The sequence below is a fragment of the Austrofundulus limnaeus genome, unplaced genomic scaffold (assembly GCF_001266775.1).
Source record: "Austrofundulus limnaeus strain Quisiro unplaced genomic scaffold, Austrofundulus_limnaeus-1.0 Scaffold1732, whole genome shotgun sequence".
NCBI lineage: Eukaryota > Metazoa > Chordata > Actinopteri > Cyprinodontiformes > Rivulidae > Austrofundulus > Austrofundulus limnaeus.
Window position 1 is genome coordinate 15,414 of NW_013954134.1, and position 20,777 is coordinate 36,190.

The 20,777-nt window shown below is 37.4% G+C and overlaps 2 protein-coding genes across 2 annotated transcripts; one reads left to right on the forward strand and one right to left on the reverse strand.

The window, feature by feature from the left end:
- Nucleotides 1–2,740: 2,740 nt before the first annotated feature.
- On the reverse strand, nt 2,741–17,012 carry LOC106536219 (merlin). The gene is given in 17 exon segments (XM_074559781.1): nt 2,741–6,124; nt 6,796–6,970; nt 7,045–7,175; nt 9,989–10,091; nt 10,982–11,199; nt 11,324–11,446; nt 11,524–11,637; nt 11,715–11,789; nt 12,685–12,822; nt 12,920–12,995; nt 13,092–13,174; nt 13,300–13,368; nt 14,160–14,243; nt 15,052–15,174; nt 15,396–15,521; nt 16,402–16,503; nt 16,694–17,012. Coding segments are annotated over 16 exon segments (1,776 nt in total). The 5' UTR covers nt 16,492–16,503; nt 16,694–17,012; the 3' UTR covers nt 2,741–6,076.
- A 381-nt stretch (nt 17,013–17,393) lies between these two features.
- Nucleotides 17,394–19,754, forward strand: mettl27 (methyltransferase like 27). The gene is made up of 5 exons (XM_014033429.1): nt 17,394–17,662; nt 18,716–18,844; nt 19,035–19,170; nt 19,271–19,366; nt 19,457–19,754. The coding sequence occupies exons 1-5, from the start codon at nt 17,543–17,545 to the stop codon at nt 19,663–19,665; spliced, it is 690 nt and encodes a 229-aa protein (XP_013888883.1). The 5' UTR covers nt 17,394–17,542; the 3' UTR covers nt 19,666–19,754.
- Nucleotides 19,755–20,777: the final 1,023 nt, after the last annotated feature.

Consider the following 20,777-nt stretch of genomic DNA (forward strand, 5'->3'; position numbering starts at 1 on the left):
ATTTCTTTGTATGTATGGATCACTTGGGTTGTTACCAACATCTGGTGAAAATTTCATGTCATTAGCACCTCTAGTAATATATTTACTGAGAAAAATYGTGACGTGTTCAATACTTATTTTACCTGCTGTATATATTTATCATGATAGTAATGAAAAAAGTTCTTATTTACGTACATTATGTACTGTAAGTATTGTCTTGTGCAAAAATCTTTAAAACATTGCATATGGGTAATTACTTTTTTTCTTTGAGAGTTGTGTTTTTAACATATAATTTATAGTTTTATACTGTATACACAGCTTTTGGTAAAGTATATAGAAAATAATAATGATAGAAATCCCCCAAAAGTGAAGCACATTATCACCACTGTATTTAAACAGTGATTTGAACAAATAAAACCAAGTAAAACTTTTTTTCCTTTGCTGCTTTTCAGCACAACAATTTACAAGCAATTACAAGCACACACAAATTCAAATGATGGCAAATGGCCTGTGAAATATCATACTGGTCAAACACTGTAAATTTACTCCAGTTAATTGCTCGGAAGTTAACAAAGAAGAATGAGTCTGAGCCCGCTCGTGCTCACCCATCTAGAGTTCAGACTATGGGCCAATTACTGAGTAAGTAATGGGATGGAGTTCAGCCTTTCTGCTACATTATTTTATTTTTCTCTCAAACATCCATTCCTCATCAAGCCATCAGGGTGAAACCAGGCAGGGAGGCAGCGTGTTTTTATACAGCGTGGACTATAATAGGATCAATATCTTCAGGGTACCTGCTGATGAACTGGCTTCTTTCCAAGAAACAATTCCTCAATATAAAAAAAAAACTACATTTGTTTATCCAGAATGCACGGGGGTAGCGAAAAAGAAAATATTAAAAATCCCTCGGATGTAATTGCATTAGGATGACACACCTGTCACCAGACTTCACCTCCTCCACGCGCCTCGCACTCACAGAAAAACCCAGCTCTGCATTCTTGCTTTTGCTGATACCAGCCCTTCAGCATCCAATTATTTCACTCTTTTAAATGCCTTCACAGCAAAACTACTTCAAAGGCCTGTTCTCTCTCGTTCTCCCAATGTAGGACGTGATTTCGTTATTTTACATCTCTGCGGCCCTCCCTCCGCAGCCAGCAGCTCGGCCCAGAATGCAATTCACACAAGTCTCTAAACGCAGCCATGCCTCCTCTCCCCCTTTAACTCTAATCTAGGGTGGGACAGGTAAAACAGATGGGAGAGAGGAGGGCCACACGTTAAGAGTTAACAAACCCATCTCTCAGCAAACTGAACTTTGTAAATGAAATTCTCCCAAACTTGATGGTCTTTCAGCTGCTGGATGTCACATGATGAGTCCCTCAAGAAGAGACCTTCCTCTGCTGACATCTGTCTTTAGTTCTTCCAAGATCCTTGTGTTTTGCCYGTGCAAATCCATCGTTGCCATTTAGTCAATTTGTGCAGCAAAGAGCCCCAAAGGTGACTCTTCAGTTCGTTTTATCACCATAGAAAACCCATTACAACTTATTCCAGCTTCCTCGCATTAATTAAAAGGCAGGAAAGATGTCATTGCTGCAGGTTTTTTTATCCTCAAACACTTTATTAGTTAAACTTGCTAAATGTGCTAAAATAAATTATTATAAAATGAGCTCCATTATGTCAGTTTATATAACAGTTTTGTTTCTGCAAAATTTATTCAGACAAGTTTTTGTTTTTCTTCCCTACCAGTCAGGAGGTTTCTGAATGCATGGCTTTACTTGCCTCTCATATTTTCTTCATTTCTCCTTTTTTTGTGAATGCAGTAGAAGATCCTGAACTGTAGAAGCCTCTCACTGAGAACAGCTTTGAATAACAGGCTGACTATTTCATAATTTTAAAAATTGTTACCAAAGCGCATGCGCAAAGTGGGCCGAGTTCATTTTTTGGGGAAATGCCATTTTGCAGATGTATTCTTTCTACACTGATTTGTGTTAAACTTTCCTTTTGAATTAATAATTTTCAAAAATATCTAAATTATAAATCTGTTTTTTGAGCTTGTTGAATTCGCACAGTTTCAAAGGAGTTTTCATAGCAACCTCAGTGTTTTACCAGTTGACTTGTGACCTGGACAAGCTAGGCTTCGCTATTACTCGTAACTATGAAAGAGTCTCTTCTTGAATATAGAAATAGAGCAAAGAAACATTTACATCATGGCATGGTTCTGCTAATAGCAGAACTAGCTTCAATTTGTATACCGTTTATCCTGAATTACTTTTACAAACAGTGCTGGATGACAGACACCATGTGTGTGTAGCACGTAGCATCGTTAGCAGCTACTTCAAACTAAGAGCGTCAWAAAGAAATAAAGTAACTTAATATTTAAATAACAAATACATATATGTATAAGCCCTTTGTTGTTTGACTAACTTAACAGTAGCTCATTTCAAACTCAATCAAATAAATGCTTTTATTCTGAAAGGGGTAGACTAGAAYTAATATCTTCAAATTAAACCAATGGAAATTGAACTAGCTTGTGTTAGTCCCACTAACCATCTTAGCGGTAAGCTTTCACTTTTTTTTTTTTTGGTTAGCCGTATGCACTACTGAAATACAAAAAAGCTGTTTGAAGAGAAATAACATGATAAAAACACGTGAATGCAATAATATACTATGTGACACAAGTGACAAAACCTCACTGAGCAAGTGTGTAATTCACAATAAATTAAACGAGAACACTAAAATCAAATATAGCCAAACAAGCACCAGATGGTTTTCAGTATTTGTGTTTTAATCATACTCAAATGCAGATTACAATATATTTTAAGAATATTCTGTTGTCAGGAGTGTGCGGTCGTAGCTTACTGACACATCAGGAAGCAAGCGTTCTTCTCTAATTATCTCAAACAACCGCTRTGAGTGCACAAAACATAACGCAGAACAGAAACCTTGTATCATTAGGATGAAATGATAAAAACACATACAGATTGCAAAGCATTGACCAAACAACTCTCTCTGGGTAACTAACATTTCCCCCACACTCCAAATGAAATATATGGTAGTTAGAAAATCTCTTACAGAAAAATAATAACACCAAAAAAAAAAAGTTTCATAACTGTAAACCTTAAGAAATGTGGAGGATTAATAACACACTAAGGCACATTTGAGGGAAATCAATTAATCAGTTTACACAAGACCAGTTCATTAATAATAAAACACCTGGTGTCAGGGTTCAAGTTGAGGTTTGACACAGAAACATGCAGAATCTCATGTTGAACYTTCTGAATTTAGCTTCCCTTTTACAAAATACACTGAACACAACAAACATTTAGTGTTTGTGAGTTAAGTTCGTAACAAATGAAACACAGTCTGACTGARAGTTGGCTGATAGTGACTCTCGCAGATACATCAATGCCAACAGTTGCTGTAATGTGAAAATAATCCCCGACAATCTAATAAAGTTTATTGTGTCTATAAAATCAATCTACTACGTTTTCCTAATTACTAGACACTTTTTAATTTTTTATGTCTGTAGATAAAAAATAAAAAGGTGTCTAGTAATTAGGAAAACGTAGTAGAATAATCCCCGATATTTAAAATCTCAAACTACTTTCTGTGTTAGGATGTGACAGTGGATTAATGTTTAATTCCAGAGCCTCACTTCAACCTTCTGCCTCCTATTTACAACTCATAAATTCCTGGTTGACGCAATGTGAGCATATATATGCATTTTTTTTGACTTATAGATATGTTTTAATTAATAAACACACTTTCTTTGGTTAAACGAAATCCCACAAAGAAAATAATCAGATCTAAGATTCGTGAGCTGTTTGAAAGGCAGATTTCCCTTTGAGTTTTAGCTGAGCTTGCTTTGGTCAGCCATGACACTCAGCAGCTCCCTAACATCATATTTTACACCTGGAATACAACACAAGAAGTAAAACACTTTGTGTATTCTCCCACAGAGCAGCTCTGACTCTATTACTGGTGAACATCATGTTAAGTTTTTTTTTTTCCTTTCCAAAAAGTCAGTGTCTGTCCCATTATTCAGTCAGACTACATTAAAACTTATACTAAACTGTGTGTCCTGGGGGGGACTAATGAGATTCTACCAGCAGTGATTGTCTCCAACAATAATCCTGAGAAGTGCATGAAATGAGGGAGGGAAAAAAAAACAGGAAGAAGTCTTTTTTTGCATTTGTGAACGAATTCGGAAAAGATGTCAACCTCAAAGTCAATGTAAGCCTAAAGGCGAGACATACGATAAACTGTGCAAAAATYTAGAGCCACTTTGAATTTCTTTATAATTTGCTTTTTGAAAATATGCTGAAGAAATGACGCTCAAGACCTTTGCACCATTACTGAAGAATACGGTGAAAAAACAAAACAAAAAAACACAAATAGCTTAAATCTCAGCAAAGGCAAAGTCCAAGGCACATCAGCAGTCTGAAGTACAATACAGTATATATAAACTTGAWTTGTCAACATTTGAGTCTAAAACTATTTAAGACACATGGATGAACAATAGAAATATTAAAGGCACCTGTGTGACACCAGGAAAGGTGGTTCAGGAAGTAAAAGATTATAAATTAAACATTGAAGTTAAATTTACCATCACTGCATCTGCAGTTTGAAGAGTAGTGAACGCTTGTATTTAAACAGCATCATCTGCAATGTTTTTAAATTATTATTATTAGTTTTTCAGATTTTTTTTAATAGAAGCCAAGTTTAAGAAATGTTATGCCAAAAATATTTAATTGTAATAAAATATTTGAAAACATTATTCTGTATCTCAACTCAGAATAACACTTTAAAATAGGCTTTAATCTGCCGTAACATTATGACCAYTGACCAGAAGAGTAACACCGTTCATCCTGTTTAATGTTTGCCAACGAACCTTGATTCACGTAAATGTTGAAGACCATTTGAAGTGGGATTATGTGGAAAGGTTATGAACAATCATTATCTCACCTGCTGTAGATAGGTCTCTGAATTACCTGTTTGGAGAAAACAGTTTGTCTGAACAAGACAAAAAACCAGAGTGGGATGCTGCATCTTAAAAATAACTTCAGTGCTAAAAACTCTAAAGCCGTTCTTGCAAACACGACTTTATAATCCTTTTCACTGCCATCAGTTTCACAGTAGATTATTTACATGTAATTCTGTGGTTATTTGCAAGCACATATCAACAGTAGACGCTAGCTTTAGCATTTATAGGTAGCTTAGAGCACTTTAGGCAAGAATATCAAAATATTTCTCCTGTAAAAACAGTGTGATGTGGAACTGACAGGTGTTAGCATGAACTGCTGTGAAATATTTGAGACTGGCGTTATTTTAATGTGACAAACTTTGTGACTTGCTCTCACTAGTTATCTTGTTAATCTGGTCAAAATGAAACAGTTTCTCCAAACTATCTGCAACGAGTAAGATATCAACTGCTCCACAAAARCCCACTTCAGAGTGTCCCTTTATTTAACACGTTCCACTAACATAAATCTGTTCATTCACACTTCTACGTGGCACCACACAGCAGTGAACACAGATACAACTGCACAAAAATGGCTCAAAACACAACAAAAATAAAAATATTCTGTGGTGGTTATCCAACTTCAAAATCCTCATAAAACAATCTGATAGGATCTGACATCATTGTGAGAACTAAAACCAATTCAAAGAGACCCCAAACTCAAATTCACAGGGGCTAAAGGTTCAAAACACTTTAAGACACTCATAAGTGTTACCTGTCCGTTCTCTAAGAGCTGATTTAGTGGCTAAAAGAAAGAAAATGTCTCGGCGTCGTCCTAATTTTATGACTGGTTTGTTGATTTCTAAAGTTTAGATTCAATAAAAACTTGTTCAAACATCTTCAGCAACGGATCCTGAATCTGTGGCAAAATAGATGTCACACCGTATTATTATTCTTGGCATGTAACAGAAATGGCAAAGTTGCAGCAGTGTAGCAGGTGGTGTCTGTCTGTTAAAAACAGATTTTAAGTCTTTGTATGTCTCTGTATGTTGRTGGTTTCAGTCAGGTAAACCGAACGCATCGAACGAGGGCTAACTGGCAGCCTCAGGTGTCCTTTTTGTTCATTTTGAAAGACAGAGATCACACTTCTTCAAAGAAGGCCATCTGAGACATGTACGCAGAGTTTCGCTGCAAAACAAGACAAGCAGTCAGACAGAAACACTTAAGAGAMGAAAAACTACAAGAAAACATGAGAATAAACTGTCCTGTCAATCAAATGGATTCCTTTAACAAATCAAGAAGATAATGAGGCACTTGTAAATTTTAGCCACAGAAAAAACAAACTTTATCAGTCTCATCACTGTGGACATACTGACATGTCTTTTTAAAATCCTTTTAGTTTTACAGCATCATAATAAGAGTTTYTAAAATCCCACTTTTTCATGTCTGCTCGCCTGTTTTTGGGGACTTAAAAAGCTGAGTTGTGATGTGTGCAGATGAATCTGCTCACAGTGCTGATTAAAGACAGTAAACAAGGATTTTACATCTGGATTCAGGTTTTAATGCAGTATTTGTCAATGCTGAGCCATCTACAGGCAGAGACACAAAGTAAATAAAATGTTTTTGTACAGGGATTTCTGTACATAATCCTTCTAGTTACTGATAAATTATTCTAGTATTGTAAAGCCATCAGATGCTGAATAATGGATTTCATTTTAGTGTTAAAGGAAAATAAAAAGTAGGTGGAAAAGCATGATGTTAAAACAGGGAAACCATTTGATGATGGTACATGTTCACCCTGTTCAGCTCTCTGACACATCATCAATACTAATCCTGGTAGTACTTCTAAGAATACTCACGTTGCTGTGAGGTATGTAAACAGGTTCTTGGCCGTATCCTCGTGCCTCGCCGTGAAGGCCGTACAAGCTGGCCTGCTGCTGCTGCTGCTGCTCCTCCAGCTTCAGAGACTCGATCTCCGACTTCAGCTCCTTCAGCTGATCCTGCAGGTGTTTGCTCTTCTCCATGTACTCCAGCCTGCGTTCATGTATCACAACGTCAAACACAAGCAAAGCATCCGTCTGAACGGTACCCGCAGGGGATTTAATCACCTCTCTCTTTCGATCTCTATCGACAGCCTCTTCATGTCCGAGTCTTTGAAGTCGAGGCGTGAAGAGGCTGATTCATAGCTGAAGTCGGCCGGTTCAGGAGGAGCAGGGGGGGTAGAGTAGGCTGCGATGAGCTGCAGGACAGGTAAACAACGTCACACTCCCTCACTGAATCAACTGAAGCTTTGCTGAATCAACACTTCTGACACCATGTGGAAGTACAACTTTTCTCTCAAACTGCACCATAAATTAAAATAATTAGTGGTATGTACCGTATTTATTTGTGTATAATACAATCTCATGGATAATACGACCCCCCCTCCCTTTTTTAGCTTAAAAAGCATAAAAAATTTAATCCTCAAACTACCTCCAATTTCATAGAGACTTAAAGATTTTTCAGCCTTTGCAGTCTTTATACATATCAGTAAAATGATCATTGGACTGTTCATTTTATTTTAACAACATATGTACTAAAAGGTATTTTGACAACAAATATACACTCACRGGCCACTTTATTAGGTACACCTGTCCAACTGCTCGTTAACACTTAATTTCTAATCAGCCAATCACATGGCGGCAACTCAGTGCATTTAGGCATGTAGACATGGTCAAGACAATCTCCTGCAGTTCAAACCGAGCATCAGTATGGGGAAGAAAGGTGATTTGAGTGCCTTTGAACGTGGCATGGTTGTTGGTGCCAGAAGGGCTGGTCTGAGTATTTCAGAAACTGCTGATCTACTGGGATTTTCACSCACAACCATCTCTAGSGTTTACAGAYAATGGTCCGAAAAAGAAAAAACATCCAGTGAGCGGCAGTCCTATGGGCAGAAATGCCTTGTTGATGCCAGAGGTCAGAGGAGAATGGGCAGACTGGTTTGAGCTGATAGAAAGGCAACAGTGACTCAAATAACCACCCGTTACAACCAAGGTAGGCAGAAGAGCATCTCTGAACGCACAGTACGTCGAACTTTGAGGCAGATGGGCTTCAGCAGCAGAAGACCACACTGGGTGCCACTCCTTTCAGCTAAGAACAGGAAAATGAGGCTACAATTTGCACAAGCTCATCGAAATTGGACAAGAGAAGACTGGAAAAACGTTGCCTGGACTGATGAGTCTCGATTTCTGCTGCGACATTCGGATGGTAGGGTCAGAATTTGGCGTCAACAACATGAAAGCATGGATCCATCCTGCCTTGTATCAACGGTTCAGGCTGGTGGTGGTGGTGGTGTCATGGTGTGGGGAATCTTTTCTTGGCACTCTTTGGGCCCCTTGGTACCAATTGAGCATCGTTGCAACGCCACAGCCTACCTGAGTATTGTTGCTGACCATGTCCATCCCTTTATGACCACAATGTACCCAACATCTGATGGCTACTTTCAGCAGGATAATGCGCCATGTCATAAAGTTGGAATCATCTCAGACTGGTTTCTTGAACATGACAATGAGTTCACTGTACTCAAATGGCCTCCACAGTCACCAGATCTCAATCCAATAGAGCATCTTTGGGATGTGGTGGAACGGGAGATTCGCATCATGGATGTGCAGCCGACAAATCTGCGGCAACTGTGTGATGCCATCATGTCAATATGGACCAAAATCTCTGAGGAATGCTTCCAGCACCTTGTTGAATCTATGCCACGAAGAATGTAGGCAGTTCTGAAGGCAAAAGGGGGTCCAACCCGTTACTAGCGTGGTACCTAATAAAGTGGCCGGTGAGTGTAAATCAACTGTAGCAGCATCATATGAATTCTGGCATTTTACACATAGTCCATCAGGAGGCGCCAACACAAAAGTCAGAGACTTCACATGAGATTTGTGCCATCTTGTGGGGGAAAAGCAGATTTCTTCCTACTCGCGAGCACCCCCTCTGGTGGGGAAACTTTTTTCAGGGATACAAACTTTTTCAGAACACCGGTAGACGGCAGCCATTACAGACGAACATGTGTTTGTTGTTCGAGGAGCGGCTCGGTCACACACAAATGTCATTAGTTTGTTATCATTACTAAGGTGCAGGACTACTTTTTCCCCCTTTTTTTCACATCATGTCACCTGCCTGGATCTGTTATTATCTCGCTCTGAAGCATAGAGGAGTGTCACAGGTGAGCTCGTTTCAGCTGCTTTTTACGTCATGGTCTCATTTCCGGACTCAGGCATTTTGTGAATGAAGCCGATATTTCAGTTTAAATACATAAGTAAAAATATTTATCCGAGTATAATACTACCCCCCAACTTTATGGATGATTTTATGGATTAAATTTTACGTATTATACTTGAATAAATACAGTAAATATTTTTTCTGCGTGCTTTACCTTCTTTTTTCTGAATTTCAGATTTATTCTTTTTTTTAATATTTTGTTGTAAATTTCTGCTTATTACACTCCATTTTGCAAATATTTACTATTTTCTGTTAACTTTAGCTACATTTCAGCCCTTTTCGGCACATTTTTTGCTGTTTTTCTGCTTGTATCCCTACTTTCAACAAGTCAGCAGTTCAAATTTAACTCACATTAACAGTTTTGCTAATAAACCTTTCCACTTCAGCAGCTTTCAGCAAATACCTTTCAGCATTAAGAATTCCCACTGCATTTTCCATTGCTTTCTAAAAACTCCTACCTGATCAAGACACTATTAATGTCATGTATTAATATTTTCTCCTGGTTCTCATAAAATGAGGAAGGATCTTCCTCCTCTTCACCATCACAGACATGAATAACATTTGAATTTAGTAACTATGAGTCAACTTTGATGATTCAGTTCGTCTGCACTTTCTCAGCACATTAATATTCTTTAAAGCATCGCAGCTGATCAATGGCCTCAGTTATTAAAATAATCTTTTAGCATTTATACATCAAAAGAACCATATCATTAAACCAGAAAACTGCATTTATCTTTAAAAACAAACGCTACATAAAGAGCAACAAAACAGCCTTATTATCTCATTACATACAGGGTATGTGGTCTTGGTGATCTCCAGCAGCTTCTGTTTGGCTCTTCGTTCAGCATCTTTAGCTTCTGTCAGGTCCTGCTTCAGGTGATCAGCCTCCTTCAGCCTGGAGAAATAAGGTGTGATCAGTTCAAGGAGCAYAAAAACCTCATTTAACTGCAAATATGTAAAAGTGTTATAAACAAGCATGTTTTCTCATTGCAAAATGTTATTTTTTTATTGTTCTTATACAAGTAAGTTTAAGGCAAAAATTATTTAAGTTATATTCATGATATATTTCTTATATTGGTTTGATTTATATTCTAACTTACAGTGTAAAAATGACACATAAAACTGGACTTTCCTATCATTACAAGGACTTGTGTTCATTTTTAAGCACAACCCAAAAGCTAACCTTTTTCATTACTGATTCAGAGGTTCAGACATTCTGCATAATCAGGATCAGACTTTGGTTTTTAAAAGGACTAAAACTAAAACTAAACTAAACATTAACTGAACTAATACCACTCTAAATGCTTCAAATGCAGTAAATGTGAAAAGAAGTGGAGACAGAACAAAGTGAGGTTCTGCTTACTCTAGTGTTGCACATTTACTACATCAGAATATTAAGCTCTATTGTCTGTATGTGTCAGTACAACAAGAAGAACCCATATCTGAAAGGAGGATTCTACCGCAGGTTCTGCTACACTGATCTTAATCTTCTTACAGCTGCAGTRCATTGCAGGACTATAAACCCAGGAAGTGACTCCTAAGGTGCCATCACATGTTTAACTACATTTTCTTGTTTAACCTCTGAAGTTTTTAGGGAAATCTCTCCACATTACAATGATTAACAGCATTTCATTCATCATTTTGAAGTTAAATAATGCCGCAGCGTAATCGCTCGTGCGTAAATCAATGAAAACAAGATAAATGTGACATAATGAAAAGCTGTGAAGAAGCAGTAATTCATTTAAGCCAACGCTTTAAGTAGGGCTTGTTAGGATCATTTCAGACCTCCTCTCCGACTGCTCCACCAGTTTTACAGCCAGCTGCTCCGCCTCCCTCATCTTCTGCTCCATCAGTCTTTTCTCCTCTTTGGTCTTCATGGCTGTGACCTCTAACCTCTGTCTTTCCTGCTCGGCTTCTGCAGCCTTGTGAGCCAAGAGCTTGGCTTCCTCCTCAGCGATCTGGGCCTTCTCTGCCAGCAGGTCTGCCGTCTCCTCGGATCGCAGCTGCATCGTGACATAAAACAGGCATTTTTATTAAAACCTACGTCTCTCATCSTGTCGGTTATGTAATGTTCCAACATCATCTCAATCGTATGAATTTCACATTAATYCTTGATGAAGCGCTCACCAGGGCCTCGTTGGCGAGCCGAGCCTCGTCCTGCAGCTGGAAGAGGCGTCGCTCCATCTCCTCTTTTGCTCGTTCTGCTTCCTCCCTCATCTGCTTCTCCCGGGCCAGGATCTGACGCTCCATCTGGATGGAAACCAAACAAAACGACAATTTGTACACTCCGACAAGATTAAAACCCTGACCGCGCACCGACTCTGTACCTTCTTGCGGGCCTTCTCTTCTTTAGCTTGAGCCTTCATCTGCTGCACTTCAATCGAATCCACCTTCCTCCTCCTCATGAACAGATCATGGTTCCCAATGCAGAGCTGCAGAATCTGACACAGGAAGTGATGTCATTYATTTCCAATGTCTTTCGAGTAACTTTCTAATAATTTCAAGAAGACAAACCAACCAGCTTGTTGACACGCAGCTGAGATGAGTAAAACTTAAAAACATCTTTTTTCTTGTCCAGAGGTTTGATTGTAAACTGCAAGGAAATAAAGATTAAAGTTCAGTTTGATCCTTCACAGCACAAACTGTCCATCTAACCAAGTTTTAAAATCTTATATCAGCCAAAAAAATCTTTTTGATCTTGTTTGGAGACTGATTTACTAAACAAGAACTGATTTTATAAGAATAATTATCTTGTTTTCAGAATGTGTAAGATTATTTGTCTTGTTAGTCTGAAAATTTGACTCAAAATAAGTCAAAATTTTCTGCCAATGGAGTAAGAAAATTTTACTTGTTAAGATTCTTGAAATACTTGATTTGACTCAGTTTTTTCTTATTTCAAGGATCTTACCAAGTAAAATTTTCTTACTCCACTGGCAGACTTTTTTGACTGAATTTGAGTCAAATTTTCAGACTAACAAGACAAATAATCTTACACATTCTGAAAACAAGATTATTATTCTTACACAATCAGTTCTTGTTTAGTAAATCAGTCTCAAAATGAGATCAAAAAGAATTTTTGGCTGATATAAGATTTTAAAACTTGGTTAGATGGACAGTTTTGGTGAAAAATAGRGATATTTTCAACATGATATATTAAAAAACAGTAAATTTAATTTGTTCTAGGTAAAGTAAACAGGCAGGCCTAAATGCTATACTTTGCTCCGATTCCTGGGTTGAGAAACAAATGTTTAAACATAATTTWAAAAAAAACAACACTGTCTAAATTTTAAAATTTTGGTTTGTTTTAGGGGTGATGTTTTACAAAAACAGTTTGTCCAATTTTAAACTCTATCAGTAAAATATGCCAGATGGGATTATTAATCCTACTTTGTGACAAAATTCCACAAAAAATGTTTTTTATTTGTTTAGACATCTAGTCTGAACCAAAAAAAAAAAAAAAGCTTAAAAGAAGCCCAGTTTGGGTTCACCTCCTTCTCACTGTAGGAGATGTTGCGGATCCCGCTCCAGGGGAAGGACTTGTTGGGGTTGAGTTTATTGTTGGGGTTGTAGATATGAAGACCCTGAGCGTCCACTCCTAGRAGCAGCTCCGTGTCCCTTTTATTTTGCTGTGGACATAAACAACACGGCAGCAAAGTGAAAGGCTGGCGTTTTTCAATGRCAACATGCAAATATGACCTTTATGTCACAGCGGCTGACACTCACAGTAATGGCAAAGTAGCTGACGCCYTACATTTCAAGGTCCTGAGCGATCTTTAAGTATTCCATCTCAGCTTCGTCCCTGGATGGAAAACATCAGAACAAACATTCAGCTGTAATAAAGCCAGAACCACACCTTTGGTAAAGTGAAGATGTGAACGTCGGGAGGGGATCCTACCTGGCGATGCCTCGGTGTTCAGCATACCAAGCTGTGATCTTCTCCTCCCACATGTCAGCTGTCATCTGGTACTGCATCAGAACCTGGAGCCATCGCAGAGAGGACGTTACTCACCGAGCGCACAGACATAAGCAGGGACAACACTGACTCATGTGACAGAAGAATCAATCTGTTTCCACAGAAATCTGCAAGCAGATTGGATATTTACCCTTTTTGGCAACAGCTCGTCTTGCGCAAGGAAGCCCGGCTTATGAAAGTTTGGGTCATAGTCCCCATACTGGGATTGAAATTAAAGAGGTCGATTGATTGATGAGAGGCGAAAAAAAAACATATTGCTTATTAGAAAGAAAACACATTGTCATGAAAAATACTTCAACAGGCTGTGATAAACCTATTTTAACTAGAGCTGTGAAATTAATCGAGTTAACTCTGATTAATTTTAGTGCTACATGGTCATAGATTAAAATTTTTTAATCGCGATTAAAATTTACAATCACTTTACTCTGGCTGAATATGTAGGTTTGTATATTGTAATGCACTCAGTGCATGCCAGGTCATGTTTGTAAATGAGAACTGGTTCTCAAACAGTTTACCTGGATAAATAAAGGTTAAATATTCCTTTTTGTCTTCTTATGCCTTTTTTATTTATTTATTTATGTTTTGCTGACAACTGTGACCTTAGTATCTATCTTTCATTCCTCATGTAGTACTCACTGGGAATGAAAATCCTTGAATTCTTGATTTAACCTCATTATTCTGCACAAAATTTAACTGACTCAAATATGTTTGGAGCATTTTTTAGGTCCTGTTTTATATTTAAAAAATCATGTCTAAGCATCAATTTTGTTTTCAAAATAAAAAAATTAAAAACTAATTAATAACTCAAGTAATTTATTTTATCAATGTGCAATAGAAATGTTTATTAAATTTAAGATTAATCAAGATTAATTCACAGCTACTTTGGGATTAATCAGATTAAAAATATTAACAATTTGACAGCCCTAATTTTAACATACAGAAAATCATCCTTATGAGATGCAACAAGAATCTAGTGTTGAATGATCTCACCTTTGCTTGGACGGCATATGACGCTAAAAGAACCGAGGCTTCAGGAGAGCAGAATATCTCTTCATCTAATATCTGCTTTTTCACCTAAAGAACAGTTTGATAACACAATGAGTACTAAGCTACACAAATATCTACATTTTTTAGTTTTTAACAATTCAATTTAAAGGAGACATATGCAAAATCCACTTTTTTTTATCTGTTAAATGCATTTTGTTGTGAACTTGGAGWCTCTAGGAGGCGAAAAAGTTGAATTTCGTGTCTCCTGGTGCTGCAAAGGTATCTATATATTCTGTTTGGGTCATATTTTTCAACCCGTTCAGTTTTCTCCATTTTCTATGATGTTTTCTGAACTATTATGTCACAGTTTTTGTGAGGGAACTTCAAAATAAGGCCTGGACTACAATTTGGTGGTCTTCATTCTCCTCTGGTTCTGGGTCAGACTCTGGCTCCAACATGTTGAGGCTGGATGGACAAGTCTTCCCCTGTTGACATCTTTTAATTAATTTGTAAATAAAACATTTCTGTACCGCTATATAGTCGTAAACCCTTCTATTAAACTAGAATAGAGCGGTCTGGAAGCTGGAGGGGGACGGGGTGTGAAGGAGACAGCCTCAAAACGAGCTGATCTGAGACACACCTCAGAAAAGAGGGGCTTGTGGAGTTACAACAGGGAGGAATTCAGACCAAAGCATTGCTGTTCCACTTTATATAGACCAAAACTGAATGCTTTACTATTTAAACGTGAAAAATAAGGATTTAAAAACATATGTCTCCTTTAACACAAAAATTGACAAGTCTACTCAAAATTAGGAAAACAGCTTTCCCAAAACACTTTTGAACAGTTTGTACATTTAAAAAAACATGTCCAGATTTGTCATTAAGAAGCTGCTACCTGTAAGAAGAAAAGGTGTTGAGTGATCTCTTGCACCAGTTCTTCTTCTACTTTTTCAGGGAAGAACTTTGCAAGGAAGTGAAATGTTATGGGTGAGTCCTTAGGAACCTCCTGGTCCAGAACCTTGTAACAAATCAGAGAAGAAGAATATTGTGTTTATTTTTCTAGACTCTCACATTCTGAAGCGTCACACTTTCAGCACAACTGGCAACACGAAACAGCTTAAACAGAATAAATCTGATATTTTACCAAACTAAATTCAAAATTTGTTTCGCTTCAGAACTCAGATGTCACTCTTGCATCATATTTAAATGCTCTAATCTCACATTCAGCTCGTGGCTCACCCGTTTCTCTAGCTTCAGCCAGGCGTARGTGTCCTTCACCGTGTACCTGAGTCCAAAAAACCAGGTCTCCCTCAACCCAACAGTCCGACACACCAGGTCAAACAGGTCTTTACCTTTCCATTTAACCTGGGGAGAGGGGAGAAATCAATATGGACTCACAAGACCAAAACGGTTACAGATATGCACAATCCTGCAGTCCCCAAAGGTGAGGACAAAGTTGTGGTTTTATTTCTGTCAGTGACACTGCTGACCCCTGCTGGACACTTTTAGGTCCATCAGGATCACTCTCCAAGTTGACATTCAAGACTGTTATACTTCTGTACTAMACCATAAATTAAAATGAAATAATCAGTGAAGTAATGCGCTTACTTACATTTAATCCAAAGCAATTATATTCAAGGAAAAATCACGGTATTAAATAGCTTTTTTAAATAAATACATCAGTCCTTTTTTACTAAAAAACAAGAGTACATACATATCTATAAGTTTGCACTCTCGATTTTTATCGTACATTTTTATTTTTGAAAGGCTTCCTCTATCATCTGTCCTTCTGACATTTGGCTTTTTCTTGTCACTTCTAAAACACACTTTTAAAATGTTTGTTAAAGTTTATAATCAGTTCCACGTGATTAGTTTTCCACTGTGCCACTTACTATGCATCTGCAGACACATTCAGGTCAGAAATTGTTTTTATTTTTTCAACTACCTAAATCTTAACTCTCATTCTAACACATTTTTTCATGCAAATATTATTTCTAGTATTTGCAGATACCCTCTGCTAGAACACAGCTTGATGAGTGAAGCTCCTACCCAGACTGAACCAGTCAGAAACTGACCAGCCACTAAAATCTGCCCAACATCTTCCAGTGAGTGCAAACCTAAAAACATTCCCCCAGTAAGTTAAATACTGTAATATACTGCTTAAAAATGCATACATACAATTGTATATACTCCACAAAGACAAACTTATTATTTAAGACATATAGTTGTGGGATGGGATGCATACCTCACAGCTGAACTCCATTTCAGCATCCATAGTGATAACTTTAACTTTAAAGGTCTTCGGTTGTTTCTTCTTTAATCCTAGGATAGACATGTTGATGTGCTTCTACAAAAACAAACAAAAACACATGTTTACATACCCATAACACATAAGTAAACAATCATGAAAAGCATACAGATAATGCTTTAAGAAAACTACAGTGATTTTATTCWGATTATTTTACACAGGAATACATAAACATGTTACTTCTTTCCAAAGGTCAGCAGGTTTTAAAAGTTGTGAAAGGCCTATTTACCAGGGAGTAAAGTTAGAACTTCTGCCGTCCAACAAGGTTCAGAGGCTGGGCTTTTGTATGACCAATGCTAAGCTAATTCCTCTCACTTTAACAGCGTTTTCTGTCCCGCTACGACACAAAAACAGACCAAAACAAGTTGGACAAAAACCGAAACTTTTGGGCGACCTCCATACTGTAACGTATCAAGTAATAWATATTTAGAAGTTGTAACGAATTACGCTTGTAACAACTTTTCTGAAGCTATCGACTGCTATGGATTTAGCCACTTAGCTTAAGGGTTTTCCAGAAGATTTTTGTTTTGACTGCGAGGCTCTCTACAGGTGGGAACATGAATAACATTCAGGAATGAAGCGACTGCGCATGRGCAAGAAAACACGCATGACCACTTKAAGGGTAGTCGGGAATTTTGARTTACACAGACAGCTCGCTGTGTCAGTGATGTAAAGTCGCATCAGTTTTATTWAAAAAAATTATCTGTATGACCTTCACTTAAAATTAAAACGCATAAAGGCAAGGCGGTTCATACATCACGGGTTGTTTTTAATGGGACAAAACAAAAAAAAATGACCCGAACTCGTATTAACCTGAGAGATTTTACCGAGGGAATACTGAACTAGGCATATGTGCGTCATTCTTTTTTCTGCATTTGCGCATGAGGCAAGTACTTCCTATAGTGTACAGTTAAAGGACAACACAAACAACTATTACAATCTCACTAAAAACATTTTAGGATTCATTCAAAGCTGTATATTGGTTCAGCACAAGTAGAATTATATCTGTAATTAGTCAGCTGTTGTTGTTTTTGACTTAACTGCATTTATTCCTTTTCCTGAACAAGGTTTCCCAATAATGTCAGCTGAGACAAACACCTTTGATAGTGTGAAAGCTGTCATTTTATCAGCTCACAAAGGCACCACGTCACGAGAAAAGGTTACATTCTACAACACCTGGGCAGAGAACTATGATACGGTGAGAAAACGAAAAAGGAGCAATATATATATATATATATATATATTTGGCACACCAAAACTAAAAAATATTAAAGAATTGAAGAAGTTCTTTTGTGCTGCTGTAAAACAGGAATTTGAAAACTTTATCTGTGAGTTAAGGAAATGTCAACTGATGTACTTCAGTTTCTAATTTTATAGATAATATTTCTGATTTTATGATGTGCATTGATCAGAATAAATAACATTTGGAGTAATTTTGTGTATATATCCTTGCACACACATGTTTACATGCACAGTGTTGAATACATTGATTGAATTGGTGGAAGCTTGGCAGGGTTAAAGCACCATTTCAGAAAATCATAGTGAAGTAATAAAAAGTGTCACCTATAATTGTAAACCATGATGGCTGGTCTTTTTTTTTTCCTGTAAGCTAACCTTTGAGCAGTTCATCTCACTGTAAGAAACTAGTTTCCATCCAATTAATGTGAATTTTGAGCAAACTTAAAACGTCGCAAAAAAGAATGGAATGTAAATTAGGTGTTTTGTTTGTTTGGAGTGAATCAAGCATGCAGAAACTGCAAAGCGTAATTTCCTCAGATGTTAWTGTTACACAAGGCTGTAATAAGCAGGAAGTAGGCTACAAACTAACAGGGACCACAAATCCTGGGACAATGTAGATAWGTTTTCAGGCAAGTTGTAATTGTTTTCTCATATCAACTACTGTAATATCCTGGAAGACGCTGTCAAAATTCGCTGCGCCAGAACTTATTCAGAAAATGTGTTTCCATCTCCCCTTTTGTGCATTAACTTTTTTTCAAAAATTCCAAAAAGCCTTTCAGGCAAGCGTAAAAAGTGTTTTTGGAATTTTGCCTTCTTCACCAAACYTTTCTAATGCAATAATTAAAAATGCAGATAAAAAACACTGATGGAAACATGGCTTATAAAATACAAAAATCACAAATATGTGTTGTACAATGCAGGGCGGGTGTGGAGTATGTTAGATAAAGGCTTCCTGAGAAATGTGTGAGAAATAACCACTTATGGTCGTATATCTGTATTATATTTCAAACAGGATGTGGCTGTTCTGGATTACCGCGCACCGAGCCTGGCAGCGAACAGCATCGCTTCACATTTCAGTGGCWCGAGGGAAGCAGCCGTGGTGTTGGACGTGGCGTGTGGGACAGGACTGGTGGCCAAACAGGTTACTAACTGATTCATGAATCAATTACAAAATAAACAAGGTGACTAATAAGCCACAGGCACAATAAAACATGTTTAAAAAGGCATTTTTTTACAACTTTGTATTGAAACCTTTTTAGAGAATAGTTTTTTCAAATTAGGCCCAGTCACTGTCAGTATGATTGACAAGCATGTGTATATTTGCTGCACAGCTGAACAAACATGGATTTAAACTTTTTGTGGGTGTTGATGGAAGTGAGGCCATGCTGGACAAGGCTAAAGAGACTGGTTTGTACCAGGACCTGAAGCAGTCCCTGCTGGGGGAGGATCCTCTACCTGAACAGTTTGGTAATTAAATCTAAAAGGATCATCCAGGTCATCAGTCACTCTTTTGGTGATTCTCAGAAGAGTTCTCATTTTGATTAAAACTCGTTCTTCTAACCTGCAGCTGGCTCATTTGATGTGGCTGTGATCGTTGGGGCTCTGAGTGTCGGTCAAGTTCCTGTTAATGTGGTCAGAGATCTGTTCAACGCCACCAAACCAGGTCAGTATTTTTATTTATTGTGCTTCAGCTTTGCTGTTAATGAGCTCCAACCATGCTTTACTCTGCTGCACTTTTACATCTGTCCACTAGGTGGCTATATTTGCATGACTACCAGAAGCAACCAGAACAACTTGGAGTACAAAGCTAGTCTTGACAGGGAGCTGAGGAAGATGGAGGAAGAGGGACTCTGGACTTGTTTAGAGGTCACAGAGGTGGAGGACTGGGAGAGAGCTGTGTCAGAGCAGGAGGATGGCTACATATCCGGAGTCGTGTACCTCTATAAGAAGCTGCAACACTGAATACAGTCGTCTAAGACAGTGGTTCCCAAAGTTGGGGTCGGGACCCACAGTGGGGTCRCGAAACATCAAGGTGGGGTCCTGAAAAGATTTTCTGAATTAATTACACTAAAAATGATAACAAACACTTTTTTGCCTTTGTTGTTACAAAAGAGTAAAGTTAGTGGGTAACACTTTCTTTTACGGTACCCTTATTACCATGAAATTACAAGGTAATAAAAAATATAATTAAATGTAATTACTACCTTATTACCATGTAATTACAAGGTAATTAGGGTACACTTTTACTATATAATTAATTGCAGTAATGTAGCACTTACCTGGTAATGTATTACAATTCACTATGTAACACCTAAATAAGTTGTAGGTAATTTGGACAGTTTTAAAGTTGTGTTTTATTGCAATTAACCACTAACCCTAAAATTTAGTAGCATCCTTTTGGTTATAAATATAGTGTTGAGTTACTATTGAATAGTAATTTGATTGCAGTTACCCAATAAAGGTAGTTTTACTAACAGTAGTTTTTTGTACCATAATACCACGTAATTACTTGGTAATAAGGTAGTAATTACATTTAATTAAATTTTTATTACATTGTAATTACATGGTAATGAGGATACCGTAAAAGAAAGCATTATGTTAGTGTACTTAAAATGGACAAAAATATTGTGATTATGATTTTGTTATCAGCCAACAACAGCTGGGGTCCCAGGTCTCTTCTGCTGGTATTTTGTGGGTCAAAAGCTGAAAAGTTTGCGAACCACAAGTCTAACAGGATGTGGTATCAAATGAGAAAATGTGAAAAAAAAATCCAAGTATTTTTTTATTGAATTCACTGTGAAATAAAATAGTCTTGTAATGTTTGTGAGTCTCATGTACAAAGATGTCATATCATTTTAACAATGAAGACTTGAAATAGTTTGAGTCAAGTTCTAGTTTTAAACAGAGTCAAATTGCAGTAAAACTGGTTCTACAACTTCAGTAAAATATCCTACACACACACACACACACACACACCAACACACACACACACACACACACACAAAAAAGAAAAAGAAAAAAAAACTGTTACAAAAACCTGAAAATGAACCAGTCAGAATAAATGGAGGAAGCTA